Here is a 17,850-nt window from a genome sequence, read left to right as displayed (position 1 = left end):
TAGTCCTGGATGTCATGACTTTTTTTTTTTTTTTTTTTTTTTTTTTTTTTTGGCAAAACTGGGCATTTTCCCTGTTTGCTTTTGCACATAGGACAAATGCCCAGTTTTGGCCAAAAAAAACAACTCAGAATGTTGTATCAGGCAAGCGGTAACCCCAAGTGCCTCAGGCTGATAACCCCACAAGTGGCAGGGCTTGGCCTGACAGCCCCACAGAGGAGAGGTGTCCCATTTTCATGTTGGTAAATAATGGTCTACATCAACAGCGGCACCATATTACTATTTATTTATCACAGTGCTATAAATAAACCTGTAGGTGAATTGGGTTCACTTGCACAAAAGTTTAGAGTTTTGTTCATGCAAACAATTATGTTGAATTGCATATATTTGGACTAGAACTATGTCACTAGCTACACTATAGATAGATCTTGCTGCAGTACAGCTGTAGTGGTCAGAAAAGCTTTTGATCTGTCCTTTATATCTCCCTTGGAAAGTACATGGCATTCAGAATCAGTGTTCCAACCAGGGCCTAGGATCAATCACCCTGTGCCTACGACTTACTTTCCAAAACTCTAACGTGTTTGGGGCTGTACCATAGTTGCTGCTCTTATCTGGGCCAAGTTGGGCCATTTGAAGTCTGACTGTACCTGCTGTGCCTGGAGGCTAAGGTAGATCTAAAGGGAAGTGCTACAGCATGTCCAGGGGCTGGCAGCTGGGGTAAAATGGTAAATAGTCTTTAAAAGCACTGCTGATTCTTGAGATGGGCTAGGCCCTTCTACAATTCTCCACTATCCAATACAGGGGCAAGGTAACCAGGGGGGAGTGTATTGAAGTGCTCTCTCTATGTGCTACTTATCCATGTACTGAGCATGACCAGTTCATCTGCTGAAGCCACTGCCCTTTACCCTGCCCTTATTAGGAGTGTGTGGACTGCTTTTGACAGGGGTTTAAAAAGTGCCAAAGGGGGCGAATCGATAATGGCATTGAGGGTACAATTATAAAGTTTGTGAATGATGAAAAGCAACACATACAAAATAGGAAATGACTTCCTATGAAGGAATACTGCAGAAAGGGATCTGAGGCTCAGAGTGGACACAAGCTGAATATGAGTAGTGTAGAAAAGATCTTACAAAAAATCAGAACATACCTGGGATAGCCACTCTGTGCTGATTAGGTCTCCACTGGAATAAAAGTTGGAGAAAGTTTAGAGAAGAGAGAAAAAAAATAAAGATCCAGAAAACATGATCTAGGAGGGAAGTAGCATCTTTTTACACAGGCTGCTTCTTACAACCTACAGCTGTAAATAGCCGCCCCCGGTAGCACACCGCTGCACGCAGCAATTTCACAGCGATTCTAGTGCAGGAAGCGGCTCCCTGTAGCCATTTGCTACAGCGGGAGGTAGCAGTTCGCGGCGCTAGCAGGTTCTCACGCTCCATTCCGCGCCGGTAACTGCTGCCAGCAGCACGCGCCACGCGGGGGGCATGACGCAGGCGCGGCGGAGGGAAGGGCCCGGCACCACCGCGGCTCCGAGCACAGCCCGGAAGCGCCATCAACTCACCGCTGCGCTGCGTCCCCCGGCTCGGCAGAGGGCGCTCAAACCGCGCCTCTTCCACGCACATCCGGGTGCGAAGCGAGTCACTTCCGGCCATCGAGTAGCTCAGCGCCGTTTCTTTCACCGAGCGCCGGAGCGGCCTGGTCGGAGGCCTCCGCACCGAGCTCAATTTTTTTCCTCTCCCCGTTGCCGGGGTTGCCGCTCTGTGGTCCCGCCCGGCCGGCCTGACGCCCCCGCTCCGCCGCCATGAAGCTCGTGAGGTGAGATGGGCCCGGATGGAGGCGGATGGGGGGCAGCGGCGGGAAAGGCGCGCGCTGGGCCGGAGCATGGGCCTTACCCCGTCTCGTGTCGCTCCGGCTGCTCGCGCCCCCCCCCCCCGGCTCGCGCCACTCTCGCCCCGGGCTCCCCGTTCCACGGCGAGTGTGAGCAGGGCTCCTCCCCCCGCCCGGTGCAGGTGCCGCCTGGTATCGGCTCCGCTCTCCCTGAGCCGGCGCGAGGCGCTGCTAGGCGGGTACGTGCCAGGGACTCCCCGCCCCATACAGCGCGCACCTGAGCCGGAGACTCGGGGGTGGCCGTTCCCGCCTCCCCTCCCGCGTCGATCCTGCCCCACCCCCACAGCGCCGGGCTGCCCCCAAATCCTCCTCCCTCCCGGCTGCTCCTGTCCCACGCATCCCCCCTAAGGAAACTGGCGTTTAACGTCACGCACGTGGCTTTTCCCGCCCCGCGGGAGCGGCTGGCTTTGGCCCTGGGGTTGCGAGCCGCTGGGTTAGACTTCTAGCGGGATAGTTCTCGCTGGGCGCTGATCTTTGCTCGCTGGTTGTGACTCCATCGCTGCTTCCGCTTTCTTCCTTGGCCAACAAGCGAACATGAATCCGGCTATTGATAAAAGAAAGTGCCATCGCCCAACGTGGTGTCGTCAGTTCCCGCGTGTTTTAAAGCCGCCCTCAGCAAGTTATAGGATTGTTCACTAGCCAGAAGACTTATTCTCTGGTAATTGTGAGATTGGGCGGAATAAGGAAAAGTTTGGCTCCCTTCTCAGACAGAGCTGCTAACCTCAGTAAGAGGAGGGACTCTCTGTCCCCAACTAATCCGCATACAAAGAGGCCTTGTGCAGTGCTTGTAAGTGCTTCTATGTCAGGGTATTCCCCCTCTGTCATATTTAACTAAAAAAAAAAAAGAGGTATGGCAGTGGATTTGTAAAAATCCCAACAGCCTCTCTTTAAAGCAATGTTTAAAACTCTAATTATCCCTGTTAAACAATCATTCAAACAATTGTTAAACTAAGTTATTTTTCACTTTTGTTCATCTCTTACACTTCGTTTAGCTTGTACAAATGAAAATAGGTTAGTTTGTTGTATTGTCACTTTCACTTTAAGGCTCAGAAATGTTAACACAATGCAATGGTGTTTGGGCTACAATGACTGTTTAATGCAAATGAATTATTGAACAAATTCCTTTACCATTGAATGCTTTGTAAAACCATTTTTAACTAAACAAATTCTGGGATAAACTAGCCTGTATCTGTTTGGGTACTGCTGCATTTTGGCAAGGGGTTAGACTAGATGACCCATGCAGTGCCTTCCAGCCCTGTGATGCAAGTAAGGTACTTGGCTATTTGCACCATAGTGGTGATGGTAGCTGTTATATTTATTTTGTTAAAAAGCAAAGCTTGCATTAAGTGTCAGGTAACCAGCAAAAAACAGCTGCTTAATGAATGCTTTATAATGCTTGGCTTCCAAATAAAGGTGTAGCAGAATTGTACTTGGTATGTTTGGGGATTCTTTGTAGCAGTGTCCAGTCGGGTTGCTTAGCAGTTTTGCTCTCTTCTATGGCTTTCGCTGTTGTGTTGTTGTTGTTGTTTGTTACAAAGCCTCAGAGTCCACATAGAATTACCTTTTTGGAATATTATTGAGGTTTGAGATCGCTTCACAGTTTGTGCAATATGTATGACAGGGCCGGGTATTTTCTGAAGATTATTCATGTATTGTGATATTGAAATTGAAGTTCTGTTTTTCAACTACACTTTTATTTTGCAGGTTTCTAATGAAATTGAGTCATGAGACTGTGACCATTGAACTGAAGAATGGAACACAGGTGCATGGAACAATCACTGGTATGATATTCAAGATGTTGGGACACTAAACCAAAATAATTAAGGAATTGATAGACAGTGAAAGGAAAATCTGTTCTCTTCTAAAGAGACTCCACTATGATTGCTAAATGAGCCTCCTTAAGAGATGCATTTTGTGAAATACTTGGTGACAAAAAGTTTAAAATCACCCCACAAGCAAGTAGCATTAGGAACATCAGTTCGGGTTCTTCCTTACTCGGGTATTTGTGGTGAATGTTCAAACTGTACATATATCTTTTATTTAAAGACCAGCGACAGACAACTAATCTAATGTATGAGATGTTCTCGGAGTTTTAATAATATGGACTGCATCTGAATAAATACTGTGTTGAGGACTACCACCTGTCTCACACTGGGGTTCACTGTGTTTATTTTTTCCCACCCTTCTGTTCTGTTATTCTCTCTGACCTTCCCATGCAGGTTTCTTTGCTGCCTTCTGCTCCTGCATGTGCTTCTCGATCCATTAGTTCCTTCTGCCTTGAATTTGCTGCTCAACTGCATTTTTCTCTTATCCTACGTTTCCATAGACATTTTTCTTCATCTCATAACTAGCATCTCCAGACTCAGATGGTGGCTCCTGTTTCTTCTCCTTTATATAGAGGTGTCCCCTACTAAAGGCAGGTAAAAATGGGATGCCAGTTGTCTGTATTTACAGGCAGCTGAGCTCTTTTCAAGAGCCCAGGTGCATGTAGAAGCAACTGGAAGCATGGACATCGCTCTGACCTGCCAGCTCTTCATAGACCACCAGGAAGTGCTTTGAAGACTCATAGATCATAATTGGTCATAATAATAGACCGGGGCAAAAGGTCAAATTTTGTAATATTGTTTAATATTCTGTGTTCAGATTCTGGGCTGTTAGATTATAATACTGAGAGCCAGGTACTCCTGAATTGTAGTAATTGGCACACCAGGTGGCTTTGGGGAATCTCTTTTAGGCCTTGTTTATATACAGAATTGCACTGGTTTAACTAAAGGTCTGGTGTACCCTCAAGTTTTACTGTGGATGTTTGTGTACAGCTATCAGTAAGGGGTGTGATGTGTATATACATATTTTTTAACTGGCAGTAAAAACCCTAGTGTAGACAGTTATACCTGTATATCTTATTTTGTTTTGTTGAACCACAGTAAGCTATTCCAGTGTCAGCATGTTTATAAAGGTATAACTTCATCTACAGTAGGGATCTTGCTTTAACTATGCTAGCATCTTCAAAGGGTTAAAGTGTAGACAAGGCCTTAGTTAAACCAGTGCATGTTTGTGGGGAAGTTTATTTCTATTTAGTTTAATCTGGTGCTAAAATATGCCACTCTTAAATCAAAATAAGTATCTGTTCTTTACACAAACTTGCACCTGTTTCAATACAGTGGTTTTAAAACACATCTTGTAAACTGGTGCTAATTTGTGTAGACAAGGACTTAAACCATACAGTTTTGAGGATTGATTTTTATATAATATTCTGAAAATACATGAAGTGCAGCATATATTTTTAAAGTTGTTATTCCTTGGGGGCTCTGACCTATTTATGTGGTCAGCAGTGCCTTGATGGGCCAGAAGATCCAAAAGAGTGAGGGTTTTTTTGTTATTTTATTGATGAAGTAACATAATTTGTAGCCTTAAATTTTGTTATCAGAGCTCTTTACAGAAACAGTAAAAAGTACAACTAGTTTTAATTGGCATGATCATCGGAAATAGAAAATTAATCCTAATTCCTATCTTGCATTTTGAAAACGTGTAGGATATTGCAAAATTTAACCCTGAAAATTAATTGGTCTACGTTACACTAAGACTTCATACTGGAATGCCATTAGAAATGATTAGCTGGGACATGCCATGTAGTCTTCACAGAGCAGCAGCCCTTAAATTTATTGCCTAACGTTATTTTAATTTCTTCTCACTTTTTTTGATGGGCCCTAACACTGCCCTTCATTACAGCAACACATTGAAGTTTGGCAGAGGCATGTTCCTGAGATCTGCAAGATGCCTTTTGCTGGCCCATGACAATCCACGATGATTTTTCATAGTTATAAATCCTTGAAGATCTTTTCTGTTGTCAAATTCATAAGCGTTCATTACCTGAGTGTACACACTGCCCTGGCATCTCGCTGAAGTATGCTGTATATAACACAACCAGATCGCATACCAGATCCACTTCTCTACTTTCTTGCCTCTTCTCTCCCACTATTAAAATTCCAATTGCCTAGGAGATGCATAAGCTTGGGAACCAGAAGATTGTGAATGCTTGACTTGCTATTTCTACAGACCTTCATTCTGTGCCCTTCGCAACCTTTGTTGTTGAGTAAGGTCTTGCATGTCATTGAGAGATGTCAAACTGGGAAAGTAATCCAGACTGCTAAAATGGCAGACCCAAGTAGAGCTGGTTGGGAATTTTCTGATGAAAAACGGTTTCACTGGAAAATTCCAGTTTGTTGAAACAAAAACTTTTTGCAGGGACATATCAGTTTAGGCAAAACTCTTTCTTTGCAGAGGCCTTGGTTTTGTCCCAGTGCAGAATGAGACTTCAAAAAAATCCTCCAAAGGTTTTCACAGAGTTGGAAAAGTTTCCTATCAAACTCTAGACCCAACACTGTGGCCACACTGCTGACCTTTCTGTGTTTGACTGTGCTGTCTGTAAAATGTGGTGACTCCTGGATATGTGACCCACTGTTTCAGTCTGGTGTTTGTCCTCTGGTAACTGGTTTGCAGAAGATGATAGCCTTCTACTGCTGCCAGCCCATGTAGTTAGTTCATTAACTCAAGTACTGGAGAGCTGTGCGGAGGGTCCAGGGTTCATATATCGCTGATGACTAGGGCCCTACTAAATTCACGGTCCGTTTGGTCAATTTCATGGTTATAGAGTTTTATAGTTTTATAGTTATACGGTCAATTTAATGGTTATAGGGTCATGATTTCTGCTATTTAAAACTCAGATTTCACTGTGTTGTAATTGTAAGGGTCCTGACCCAGAAAGGAGTTGTGGGGTGTCACAAGGTTATTGTAAGGGGAGTTGCGGTACTGTTGCCCTTCTGCGCTGTTGCTGGTGGCGGCGCTGCCTTCAGAGCTGGGCATCTGGAGAGAGGCAGCTGCTGGTCAGCATCTCAGCTCTGCCTTCAGAGCTGGGCCCTCAGCAGCCGCCACTCTCCAGCTGCCCAGTTCTGAAGGCAGCAGCGCAGAAGCAAGGGTGGCATGGTATGGTATTGACATCCTTACTTCTGCCCTGCTGCTGGTGCAGTGCTGCCTTCAGATGTGGGCATCCAGCCAACACCTGCCTCTCTCTGGCCATCCAGCTCTGAAGACAGTGTAGAAGTAAGGGTGGCAATACTGCAACTCCCCTAAAATAACCTTGTGACACCCCTCCCACCCCAACTCTCTTTTGGGTCAGGACCCCCAGTTTGAGAAACACTGATCTCCCCCGTGAAATATGTATAGTATATGGTAAAAGTGCACACAAGATCAGATTTCACGGAGGGAGACCAGATTTCATGGTCCGTGGTGTGTTTTTCATGACCATGAATTTGGTAGGCCCCTACTGATGACACGTGATAGGTAAGGAGAGTGGTTGTTATAAATGCATATAATTTTATTTCTTTTTAATAAAATCTAGGAAATTAAATACAAAGAGAGTCTGTTAAAATAATGTTAAGGTTGTAAGTTAGGAAATGCCAGAATTAAGTTTGTCCATTAATTCTGTCTCCTTGTATGTATCATGATACATAAGGCTATGTTTAATCATGGGTATTTTTAGTCAAAGTCATGGACAGGTCACAGGCCGTAAACCAAAATTCATGGGCCTGTCCATGACTTTTAGTCAGGGCGGGTGATTTTAGTAAAACTTGGGTTGGGGGCCATGGGTGCTCTGGGGTTGGTGGGGGTGTCATAAACAGATAGCTAAGGGTTAATGTCTCTTTCACCTGAAGCACCTGACCAGAGGACCAATCAGGAAACCGGATTTTTCAACTCTGGGTGGAGGGAAGTTTGTGTCTGAGTCTTTGTTTTCTGTCTGCCTGCTTTCTCTGAGCTTTGGAGAAGTAGTTTCTGCTTTCTAATCTTCTGTTTCTAAGTGTAAGGACAACGAGATCAGATAGTAAGTTATATGGTTTCTTTTCTTTGGTATTTGCATGAATATAAGTGCTGGAGTGCTTTGATTTGTATTCTTTTTGAATAAGGCTGTTTATTCATATTTCTTTTAAGCAATTGACCCTGTATTTTGTCACCTTAATACAGAGAGACCATTTGTATGTATTTTTCTTTCTTTTTTATATAAAGCTTTCTTTTAAGACCTGTTGGAGTTTTTCTTTACTTCAGGGAAATTGAGTCTGTACTCACCAGGGAATTGGTGGGAGGAAGAAATCAGGGGGAGATCTGTGTGTGTTGGATTTGCTAGCCTGATTTTGCATTCCCTCTGGGTGAAGAGGAAAGTGCTTTTGTTTCCAGGACTGGGAACGGAGAGGGGGAGTCACTCTGTTTGGATTCACAGAGCTTGTGTCTGTGTATCTCTCCAGGAGCACCTGGAGGGGGGAAGGGAAAAAGGATTATTTCCCTTTGTTGTGAGACTCAAGGGATTTGGGTCTTGGGGTCCCCAGGGAAGGTTTTTCAGGGGGACCAGAGTGCCCCAAAACACTCTAATTTTTTGGGTGGTGGCAGCAAGTACCAGGTCCAAGCTGGTAACCAAGCTTGAAGGTTTTCATGCTAACCCCCATATTTTGGACGCTAAGGTCCAAATCTGGAATAAGGTTTATGATAGGGGGGACGGTCTAGGAGGGTGACCTGGGACCTAGGAGGGTGGCCTGGTTCTAAAGGGAGCGGGTATTGGCGAGTCTGGCGGGGGCTTTCTACCTGGCTCCGTGTCCCTGCAGCTCCTTGACAGAGGCAGGGGCCAGAGCAAATGTTCCACTGCTCCCACCACAAATGCCAGCTGCCGCAGTTCCCATTGACCAGGAACAGCAGCCAATGGGAGCTATGGGGGCAGGGCCTGCGGGCATGGGCAGCATGTGGTGTGGATACTCTGCAGCTGCCTAGGAGCTGCAGAGTGGCCATGCCAGTGTGAGCCTGGGAGCCCCTCACCCTGAGGTAAGCACCTCCCCCCATCCTCCAGCCCTGAGCCCCCTCCTACACACCCAAACTGCTGCTGGCCCAGGGGCTGCCCGAGCCAGGCAGCCCCTGAGCCAGCTCCAGCTACTGCAGAGGTCACGGACAGTCACGGAATCCTTGACCTCCATGGCAGACTCACAGCCTTAACGAAACAGTCTTTAATTAAGTGATCATACACTTCTTTTTTTCCTGCAGGACCACTGTCTAACTTGAGTGCCAGGATGAGCAATGCTCCATGAATAAACCAGGGTTGTGCAGTCAATGAGTCTGTTTGACCGTTGCCTCATTAGCTGTAGGGGAGGGACGGTATTTAGAGCACAAGATAGGGACTACAGGAAGAGAAAAAATGGTCTTGTGATTAAGGCAGTTGAATGCTATCTAGGTCAATTGGGTTCTGATTCTGGTTCTACCAGACTTATCGTTTGGTGGACAAGTCATTTAAATAAAATTTTTCACAGATAGCTATTAATTGTGCTTCTCCTTTTCAAATGTAAGTCTGGTAACAACGTCCTTTCTAAAATATCATTACCTTCCATGCTAAAAGGAACTAACTTTTTGATGCATTTAGTCTCTCTTCCCTAAAATTTGTCATCTGTCTGTGTTCCAGGAGTGGATGTCAGTATGAATACGCATCTTAAAGCTGTGAAAATGACACTGAAGAACAGAGAGCCTGTACAGTTGGAGACATTGAGTATTCGGGGAAATAATATTCGATACTTCATTCTGCCAGACAGTTTGCCTCTGGATACCTTGCTAGTGGATGTTGAACCAAAAGTCAAATCCAAGAAAAGGGAAGCAGGTTAGTTTGTGATTTCACCTTTGTTTTATTCCAGATTACTAAAGGAGTGGTTTGTTTCCTCCATAAATGAGTACTTTTGTTGAATCTGCAGTAATCTTAAAAATGTCTGGTTAGAACATTTTAGTTTTTGTGATAGCCTGCTTTTATTTTTTTTTCTGCAGTATTCTATAAAAAGCAAAGTTTTGAGGCTTCTTGTTCTCTAGCTGGAAGGCACTGGCAATTTGTAGATGTTTTTTTGTCCTGATAATGAAACTCAGTGTGTAAGGTTAACGTGGACACCCTTCTTAAATTCTTCATAATTCTGAAATTGTGTATATGGTGTCCTACCAGAGAAGAAATTTTTTTGAAGTTTGAGAAAAAATTAAATCAGTGAATTCTGAGATGATTTCAAAATGACTTTTATTTTGCTTTTGAAGTTCACTAGTGTGTGCTCCACATCTCTGTTTGCACTATTAATTTCAGGTTTTGTTTCTTGACCTCTGAGAGCTAGTACAGAGGGGCATCCCTTACTATGATGAGTGGATAATTGAATCATGTGCTACAGGGGTTAAAAATAAACCTTTGGATTCTGTATGGTCTCTGGAGATCTTAATTTTTCATGATAAGCCTGGGATGTTTTCAGATAGGTAGGGTTCTGGCTCCAGCTCCCATCTACATCATATTTTCACACACGAGTGTTCTAATTTTTTTCCTCAGACAAAGAATTCCTAAACAAAAATCTTTAAGATAGCATTAAAGTTGTAAATAGGGGACTATTAATTTAAAGCCACACTATTAAAACTTTGTTGTAACAAGAAAAACTAGAAAAAGAGAAAAGTTGTAGTTAGGGGTTCATAAACAACTTTACCTGTGTGCCATGTCTTCACCCACTAATAAGGATATGCTTAAGATAACTTTACTTGAAGCTTTAAAATCATTGACTGCAGTTGGAAACAATAAACTCTGTGAATGGAACCATGGTATGTTTTACAGAAATGTTGGCCACTTCTTTTCTCTTCAGTAAATAACGTCCTAGCCTGGTTTGGTGAATGTAGTTCTGAGATCTCTGGCCTATATGCATTATGTGGATTGTATAAAGAGGATAAGTGAGCTGTAATGGAGTATGGGGTCTGTAATTTATATAAATAAGGTGATTGCAGAGTCTGGACCATGTAGCACTAGTCTGTGTAGGCACATTGATCGGGCTCGCCACAACATTGTGTGACACCCCTCCCCCCCCCCCACTATGAATAATCTATTGACTATGTGGGAAATTGAAATAGGAGTGGGTTACTTTTCTGGGTCAGTACATGAAGGATAAGAGGCATGCTGTTAGTTACATTGTACCATATGGGAAGGTGAACTAGAGAAAGATCTTTGGGTCATATATGTTGGATGGTGGGTTGTGGCATGTACTGGAAACAAATGAGATAGCTAGATGTTAGTTTGTTTCTGACTTAATAAATTGAGACTGTGACATGGTGGGTAGAGTTCAAGTTACTGGAAATCTCAATCATTTTTGGAAATTGAGTAGATGTAGTTTCAGGTTAATACACTTGTTCCTGGGTACCTCTGTCAAGTTTTGTTTCTACTGTCGTTTATTTTTTTTCAAATGTTTTTCTTTGTTGCAATCTGAATGGTTTTGTCTAGAATCTTTCCATTAATTACCTTAGAAAAATAAGTAAAGAAATTTCAATAAAGCTTTCTTTTTAAGCGGGTGATATCCATTTCAGGTTGTTTGCGGAAGTTGCCTACAGAATTCCTCCCTACTTGTGCAACTAAGCATTCAGGTGTTTTCGGTTAATATCTATGTGCAGCATAACTAATTCGGTGTTCATTTACCAATAAGTGAAAAATGTGAATAATCTGCCAAGAAGTAGTTAAGGTTCTTTTGAGGGACACATTCTGCATGTTTGTGCCAGGTTCTGCTGCCAACTGTGAAATCCTTCATCCCTCTGCTCTCCCCCCCCCTTACTTTGACAAACATTGGGGGGGAGGAAGAAAAGTGCACTGTTACGTATTTCAAAATATTTTACTCTACAGTGTGAACAGATTTTTACAATATTATACAGATGAGTTCCATAAAATTTCTTGTTCATTAACCAGCTCAGTTGATCAGAAACCCCAACATATATGACTTTAATATGTAATTAGATCTGTTTATCTCAATTTGCCAATCCTCCATAGTAATGCACTTTACTGACGTTTTATGAAGACACCTATTTTTTTCAGATCATCACAATACTCTCCATCGTCTCAAACCATAGTTAAACATGCAAAGCACCATGATTAGAACACACCTCTAAATGTCCCTGCCTAATGGGATATATAAAATCTGTAGCAGCTTGGTCAATAGTTCTGTCAGACGTGTATTAGGAAAAAAGACATGCCAGCATAGTAGGTAAATTTGTTATGAATGTGTGAATAGGATCTCACTTAGCATGTTCTTTCCTATTCAATATTGTAAATCAGTTGGATGACTTCCACTTTTCTTGAACTAAACTGTTGCAGCCAAGAGATGGCCAAAAACTGAAAAATGCTCAGCACTCAACATTTCTTACTGAAAACAGTGGGAGCTGTTGAATGATCAGTTCTTGAGAAAATGTGGCCCCTTTTTAGTTGCCTAAAAGGAAGGTGAACAGTTTGGAAAATCTGGCGCTACACTTACACGTTTTACACCTGCCTTTGCCTGTTTCTTTAGTAATACATTTTGCCGTAGATAATAAGTTATATGAATAGGATATGAAGCCTATACGTGTTGTAGCATCTTGTGTATTTAAATCTCAATTCCTGAATCATTAGGCTTTATTCAGAGAGAGACTGGCATGTGTCAAGCTTTCATATTATTCAGAAAGCTAGTATATGCCTTTGTTTTCAGAAGTGAAAGTGGAGTAGATAGAGAACTGTAAATTATACAAGAGTTGTTTTTGTTTAAAAAATGCAAAAATCAAGTGCAAGGGAATTGAAATAGAAAAATAAAAACCAAAAACTTCTGTGTGTCTGAAATTGATAGCATTATCACAATCTGGTATCCAATTACAAGTCCTGTATGATAAAATACATCTTTTACACTTGATACAGCATACACTTTATTTCAAATAAACTCCTATTCAGGTGTAAAAGTTAACTTGTTCTTTGTTTTGTTTGCTTGCTCAGTTGCAGGAAGAGGCCGTGGCAGAGGTCGGGGCAGAGGCCGTGGCCGTGGCAGAGGAAGAGGGGGACCTAGGCGATAACTTCTCACACCACAGATACATGTTACAAAATTCTAGGCAGTTAGATATTTTTTGTACAGGTTTTGTTTACAATGTCAATTTTTAATAAACACAAATGTGGAAAAGTTGTCTCTCTTGTCAGTTAAGCCGTGAATGGGGTTTGTATTCATTGTATGGAGCCGTAGAGCATTACTGTGGCCTAAGCATGCCATGTTACCTTTGTTCATGCAGTTCAGCCGAGAGAATTTCTTTTCCTAGTACATACTATAGTATCACCTCTTGCTCTTCTCTGACCAGGTAAGCTACTTATGTTGTAATACTGTTCAATCAAAATGAACGTTGCTTCATCTTTTGCAAGACACAGACTGTGTTCCATTAAGGTCACATAACCAAAATGTATATTTAGAGAATTTATACTTTTTAAATGTGTTCTGTTTAACATTGCATTTCAGGGTACTTAACAAAAAAAAAAATACAATTCTGCTATCTAATTGAAACTTAATATGTAACACATCTTGAGTTCATTCTGTTATAGAAAGACTTTCTCACAGGGAAAAATGGTTCAGATCTATCAAACATTGGAATGTGGCATCATAAGATTAAAATCAAAATACATATCCATGGGTGTGAACTTCGTTGAAGTTAGTTGTCTGGTGTGAGACTTTTGTGGTTTGTGAAACTGTCACAAATACATTTTACTGCGTAAAGGTGTGCATCTACTAGTAACTCCCTAGAAAACAGGTACTGTACACAGTTGCCTAGTGGAATCTGATATTTACTTCTGTTGGAAACATCAGAATTGATATAGCTTATGCATAAGCTTAAGCTGTTTTGCTTTTACGTCAGCTCTTAAGAAATATTGACCTCCTTTACCTCAACATATAGATACTTAAGTAGAAAAGATTGGCACATTCAGATTACAAAACTTGAGAAGTCAAACTATATATATAAAACTTCAAGAAAACCACTTCTGTATATGCATGCTATTTTGAAGAGTAATTTCCAGTTCTTCAGTTACAAAAGAATTTGTTTACATATAATTGATGCTCATTGTTTTAAGTAGGCAGTACTGCACAGTGAAAGATAATAGCCTAACATCAGTTGTCACTAGCCAGTAATACTTGGTACCTTGTGCTAGGTGCCTTTTTGTGAACTGCTGTTCTTTATATGTCAGTTAGAGACCCTCTTAAGGCTTCATCTGCCACAGAAGAGCTTTTTGAACTACTGTGAGAGCTGCCAAAAGCACTTCATGGTAAATACATCACCCAAGGTTCTGCATATCTATGAATAGTTGCTACAAGTAATGGTTACTGTGGTCTCCAAGATCCACACAGTTATTGCAATAGGTGATAAAGTTTTCATGAGTCCAGTTATGAATGTTCATTCAAGAGTTGATACACTTCTCTTCTTCAGTCTCTTCATAATAAAAATGATTAATGCACCTATTGGTATACACATTGTGGATGCAGCCACAAGTAGTCCAATAACTGCCAAGGCATAACTTGGATAATCTTTTGTAACCAGTTGACCCTGCAGATAAGAGAATATTAGCATGAAATAATTATAGCCCTCTCCTTTGTAACTTTCTATAAGAAATGAGGTCCTTTACTACCCCAAAAGTGTTGGCTCTTTAATTTTTGATAGCTGGCAGTGATCTTAAATTTATGCACAGTTTTGCTAGAGAACAAAGTTAAGTTGTAAAGCAGATGTTGGTGTGTATATATCAAGGATTGGTATGGACTGTCACTTCAAGAGACATCACTCATTTTAGTTCCAGAATTTGCTGTGCACAATACATATTTTCTTGTTCTTACCAAAAATTAACAGTAGAAATAAAGAATCATGAAAACAGTTATAGAAAGTTGTTTATGCTAATGGGTTAAATCCCACAGCATTTTATATTTCTTGCGTGATTAATTTTTGTCCCTTATGTGAGCTGTGGCAGGTAGAGAGAGATGGACTATAGAGCTTTAATTACTACTGACCTAGGCTGGATTTGAACTGCCAACCTTGAGGCAAAGTACTAGTGGAATGTGCTACACAAAATAAGTGAATGGTTTCATGTCAGTTCTCATACTTCCCAGGATAGGCCATTGCCTCAGTAATCTGAACAGAGGCCACATCCTGAACAGTCATGGACACAATTACCCTTATCCCTAGACTACATTCTAGTAGATGGGGTAACTAGCATTGCTGCCTGTGCTTATCTGTCTGTACTTGCTGTGATGATTACTCCCATTTAAGTACACTAAGTTCATTGAAAGTTTTTTTTTTTAATTGTAAGGTATGCCTATTCTAAATACAATATTAGGATGGCATGCTTCACTCCCTGTCTCTTTAAAGGGGAAAAAGATGCTGTCTTAATCATGAGTTCAGAATAAGTCCTTCCCAGATTATGTATGCACATCTCTAAAGCACTCAGCTCTCAAGCAGTCAGAAAGTAAAGGTACAAGGTGTCACTTTTCCTGTTAGTGCCACTGTAGAAAACATAAATGTGTGGAATTCAAGGTTTAGTGGCATTGAGGAGCTAAAGCAATTTTTTTTTAAATCTAAACTACATGGCTGCAGTTCTGTTCCTACAGCATCACTATGTCTTATGGGATGTAAAATACTCTTTCTCCCATGCTCCTCAATGGGATTATCTGAATTCCAGCTGTATCCTGCTAATTCTCCTTCCTTTAAATGTGCTCCTTTACCCTCTGACCCCTCATCACACTGTCTGAGCCTTCATAGTCATGTATAGTCCTCTCATTCTTGCGGTGAGTGAACAGAGCTGTGAACAACACTCCATGAACTAATCAATAAGGAGGCTATTCAGGAGTGCTGTATCTGTGCCTTTAGTGCTGGACGTACTATAGCTGACTGCTCTCAGCTTTCGTGGTCTGGGAATCCAGCTAAATTATGTAATGCAACTCAAAGCTGCTGTATAGGTATTCAGAGCTTTACTATATGTCTACTATTTTCCCACAATGTAATTAGTGCTTAAATGGAGAAACTGAATGGAGGCCTGCATCTTGCATTCAGCAGCACCATCTAGTTTTCTCTGAACACTTCAAGGGATTGTCAGCTGTGATACAACTCATACAGCTAGCATTGTGAGAGATACTGCAATATACTAGTTGTCTTTTAAGTGTTGCCGCTTATCACCAGTTGGAGGTTGGCAGAAAAGCAACAAAGCTTACTATAGCTGGTGCAGGTAAATATTTGTTACAGCTGTTTAACATTAAATAGTGAGAAACATTAGTGCTTATGTAAGTAAGCTTTTAACTTTGAGGCCAAATTTGTCACTGGAAACTTTCCTTAGCGGGATTATTCCTTCCTGACATGGCACAGTTGTGATCCCTGTCTTTGCAATATGTTTTCAGTCTTGCTGCATTGGAATCTGCGGTTCTCCAGCCAACAGCAGAAACCTACACCCTTTTAGATACCCAAATTAGCAGTGGCATGAAAACACTATAAAATTGATTCCTTTCCTTTTAATAACATAAAAGGAACATGTCCTGGAATGTTGTTAAATTAATATTTACTTGAGAAAATCCAAATTGTTCTTTCTCTGTGATAAACATGTATTATGCCCGCCAGGGAGAATGAATTGGATTGTGATTCATTCTATTGTATGTGTAATTAGGTGTGTGGGAGCTTTGTTCGAAGTACTGAAAACCTCTTGGTCTCATGAAAATGTCATTTCCTATTCACAGTTGATCGCGTAGTGTGGTATCGCTGCTGTTTTTATAAATGTTATGTTTGTTAGAATCACTGGTAATATTTTGAACTCTTAGATGAAACTTTATTATTTGTGTGAGGGTTAGGGAATGCAGCTGCTTCTGCCTGCCATTAAAATTAAAGACCCATATTAGTTCCAGATTAAAACCTGCTGTGTTAATTTTCAGCTGGTGCAATTTGAGCAGGCTGCCCCCATGCTTTGAATATGTTGATATCTCCAAGTCCCAATGGCAGGAAGGGACTGGTGATGAAACAAGTAATAAGTAAAATAAATACCTGTGTGGCATCCCAGGCTTGGTACTGCAGTGTTCCTGTGCGGATGTAGTCAGTGAGGTAAAATATAAACAAGCTTATAATTAGCACAGGACTGGCAAAAGCCCACATAATTTTCCAATACCAGTTTGGCTTGTGTCCAAGCATTAGGAGAAGGTCTTTTTCAAATCTGTTTTAAAATAAAAATTGCAGTTTGTTCAACTATACTATTTAGATTTTGCATTAGTAGATTAGATGCTAGGAAAATCTTTCTACCTGTAAGGGTAGTTAAGCTCCTGCATAGACTTCCAAGGGAGGTTGTGAAATCCCCATCACTGGAGGTTTTTAAGAGCAGGTTTGACAAATTCCTGTCAGGGAAGGACTTGGTTTCATTGGTCCTATCTCAGTACAGCGGCCCGGACTTGATAACTTTTCAAGGTCCCTTCCTCATTTAGTTCATCATTGTATTTCTCGGCCAGGAAAACTCGGATGGATATAACTGCAGACAGCTAAATACCATGGGGCTCTACATTAGGAAAAGATGTATTTTGAAAGATACGAAGGAAAAAGGCTTGTGGGACCTTTTTAATGTGTAGGGCCTAGAGATTAATGTGTGAATCCTGTAACAAGTCCTATCTAAATATGTACAAATAATATATTACTGGGTGTGCTCTACAACTATAAAGGACCAAATCTGCCTGTAGGAAAAAATGCTGAGTAGGAAAAAGTGTATGTGGCTAGGCAGAGTGTGAGCTGAAAGAGACCTAGCTGCAGGGAATTTGGCTTGTAATGTGTATTGAGCAGAAGTTAAATGGAAAATATTGGGTCATGGTAAGAGAGAGCCAGAGAAAAACAGAATCATTTATAATGTTTCTAGCTGTTTTTTCACCCAAACAACTTCTCCTTAAACAAATGCAGATAGTTTCTATATTAGTTCAAAAAATGCAAGGTGCTCAGTTTCCTAGTGGGTAGGAGACAGGTTATGGCCCTGGCAGACATGCTTAAGTAACCCATGTGGACAAAACCGATGGGGAAGTGTGTTTTTGGTACTAAGCAGTATCTCAAGATCCCTTGTGAAAATGTGGGAAATATTAAGAATGGGAGTCACATATTTGGTCC

The 17,850-nt window shown here is 41.5% G+C and overlaps 2 protein-coding genes across 3 annotated transcripts in view; one reads left to right on the top strand and one right to left on the bottom strand.

Annotated features, from left to right (window-relative positions):
- Nucleotides 1-1,644: 1,644 nt before the first annotated feature.
- On the top strand, nt 1,645-12,881 carry SNRPD1 (small nuclear ribonucleoprotein D1 polypeptide). The gene is made up of 4 exons (XM_050938112.1): nt 1,645-1,809; nt 3,586-3,662; nt 9,374-9,565; nt 12,701-12,881. Exons 1-4 carry the CDS (start codon nt 1,796-1,798, stop codon nt 12,775-12,777), a joined length of 360 nt encoding a protein of 119 aa, XP_050794069.1. The 5' UTR covers nt 1,645-1,795; the 3' UTR covers nt 12,778-12,881.
- Nucleotides 12,882-13,643: 762 nt separating this feature from the next.
- The window catches only part of SLC6A20 (solute carrier family 6 member 20), a 33,319-nt gene continuing 29,112 nt past the window's right edge, over nt 13,644-17,850 (bottom strand). For both annotated transcript variants that reach the window (XM_050938005.1, XM_050938006.1), the window contains exons 10-11: nt 16,756-16,921; nt 13,644-14,286 (exon numbers count right to left, since the gene is read on the bottom strand). In XM_050938005.1, the coding sequence (XP_050793962.1) occupies nt 14,137-14,286; nt 16,756-16,921 (316 nt within the window). In that variant the 3' untranslated portion in view covers nt 13,644-14,136. The remainder of the gene's footprint in view (nt 14,287-16,755; nt 16,922-17,850) is intronic.

The sequence above is a fragment of the Gopherus flavomarginatus genome, chromosome 2 (assembly GCF_025201925.1).
Source record: "Gopherus flavomarginatus isolate rGopFla2 chromosome 2, rGopFla2.mat.asm, whole genome shotgun sequence".
NCBI classification, from domain to species: Eukaryota; Metazoa; Chordata; order Testudines; family Testudinidae; genus Gopherus; species Gopherus flavomarginatus.
The sequence above is the reverse complement of the archived record's forward strand: the minus strand, read 5'-3'. Positions and strand labels throughout refer to the sequence as shown.

Bases quoted from the DNA above. Each gene is read 5' to 3' on its own strand.
- SNRPD1 (XM_050938112.1), top strand. The intron at 3,663-9,373 runs GTATGATATTCA...TCTGTGTTCCAG, and splicing joins GGTGCATGGAACAATCACTG to GAGTGGATGTCAGTATGAAT. The intron at 9,566-12,700 runs GTTAGTTTGTGA...TTGCTTGCTCAG, and splicing joins ATCCAAGAAAAGGGAAGCAG to TTGCAGGAAGAGGCCGTGGC.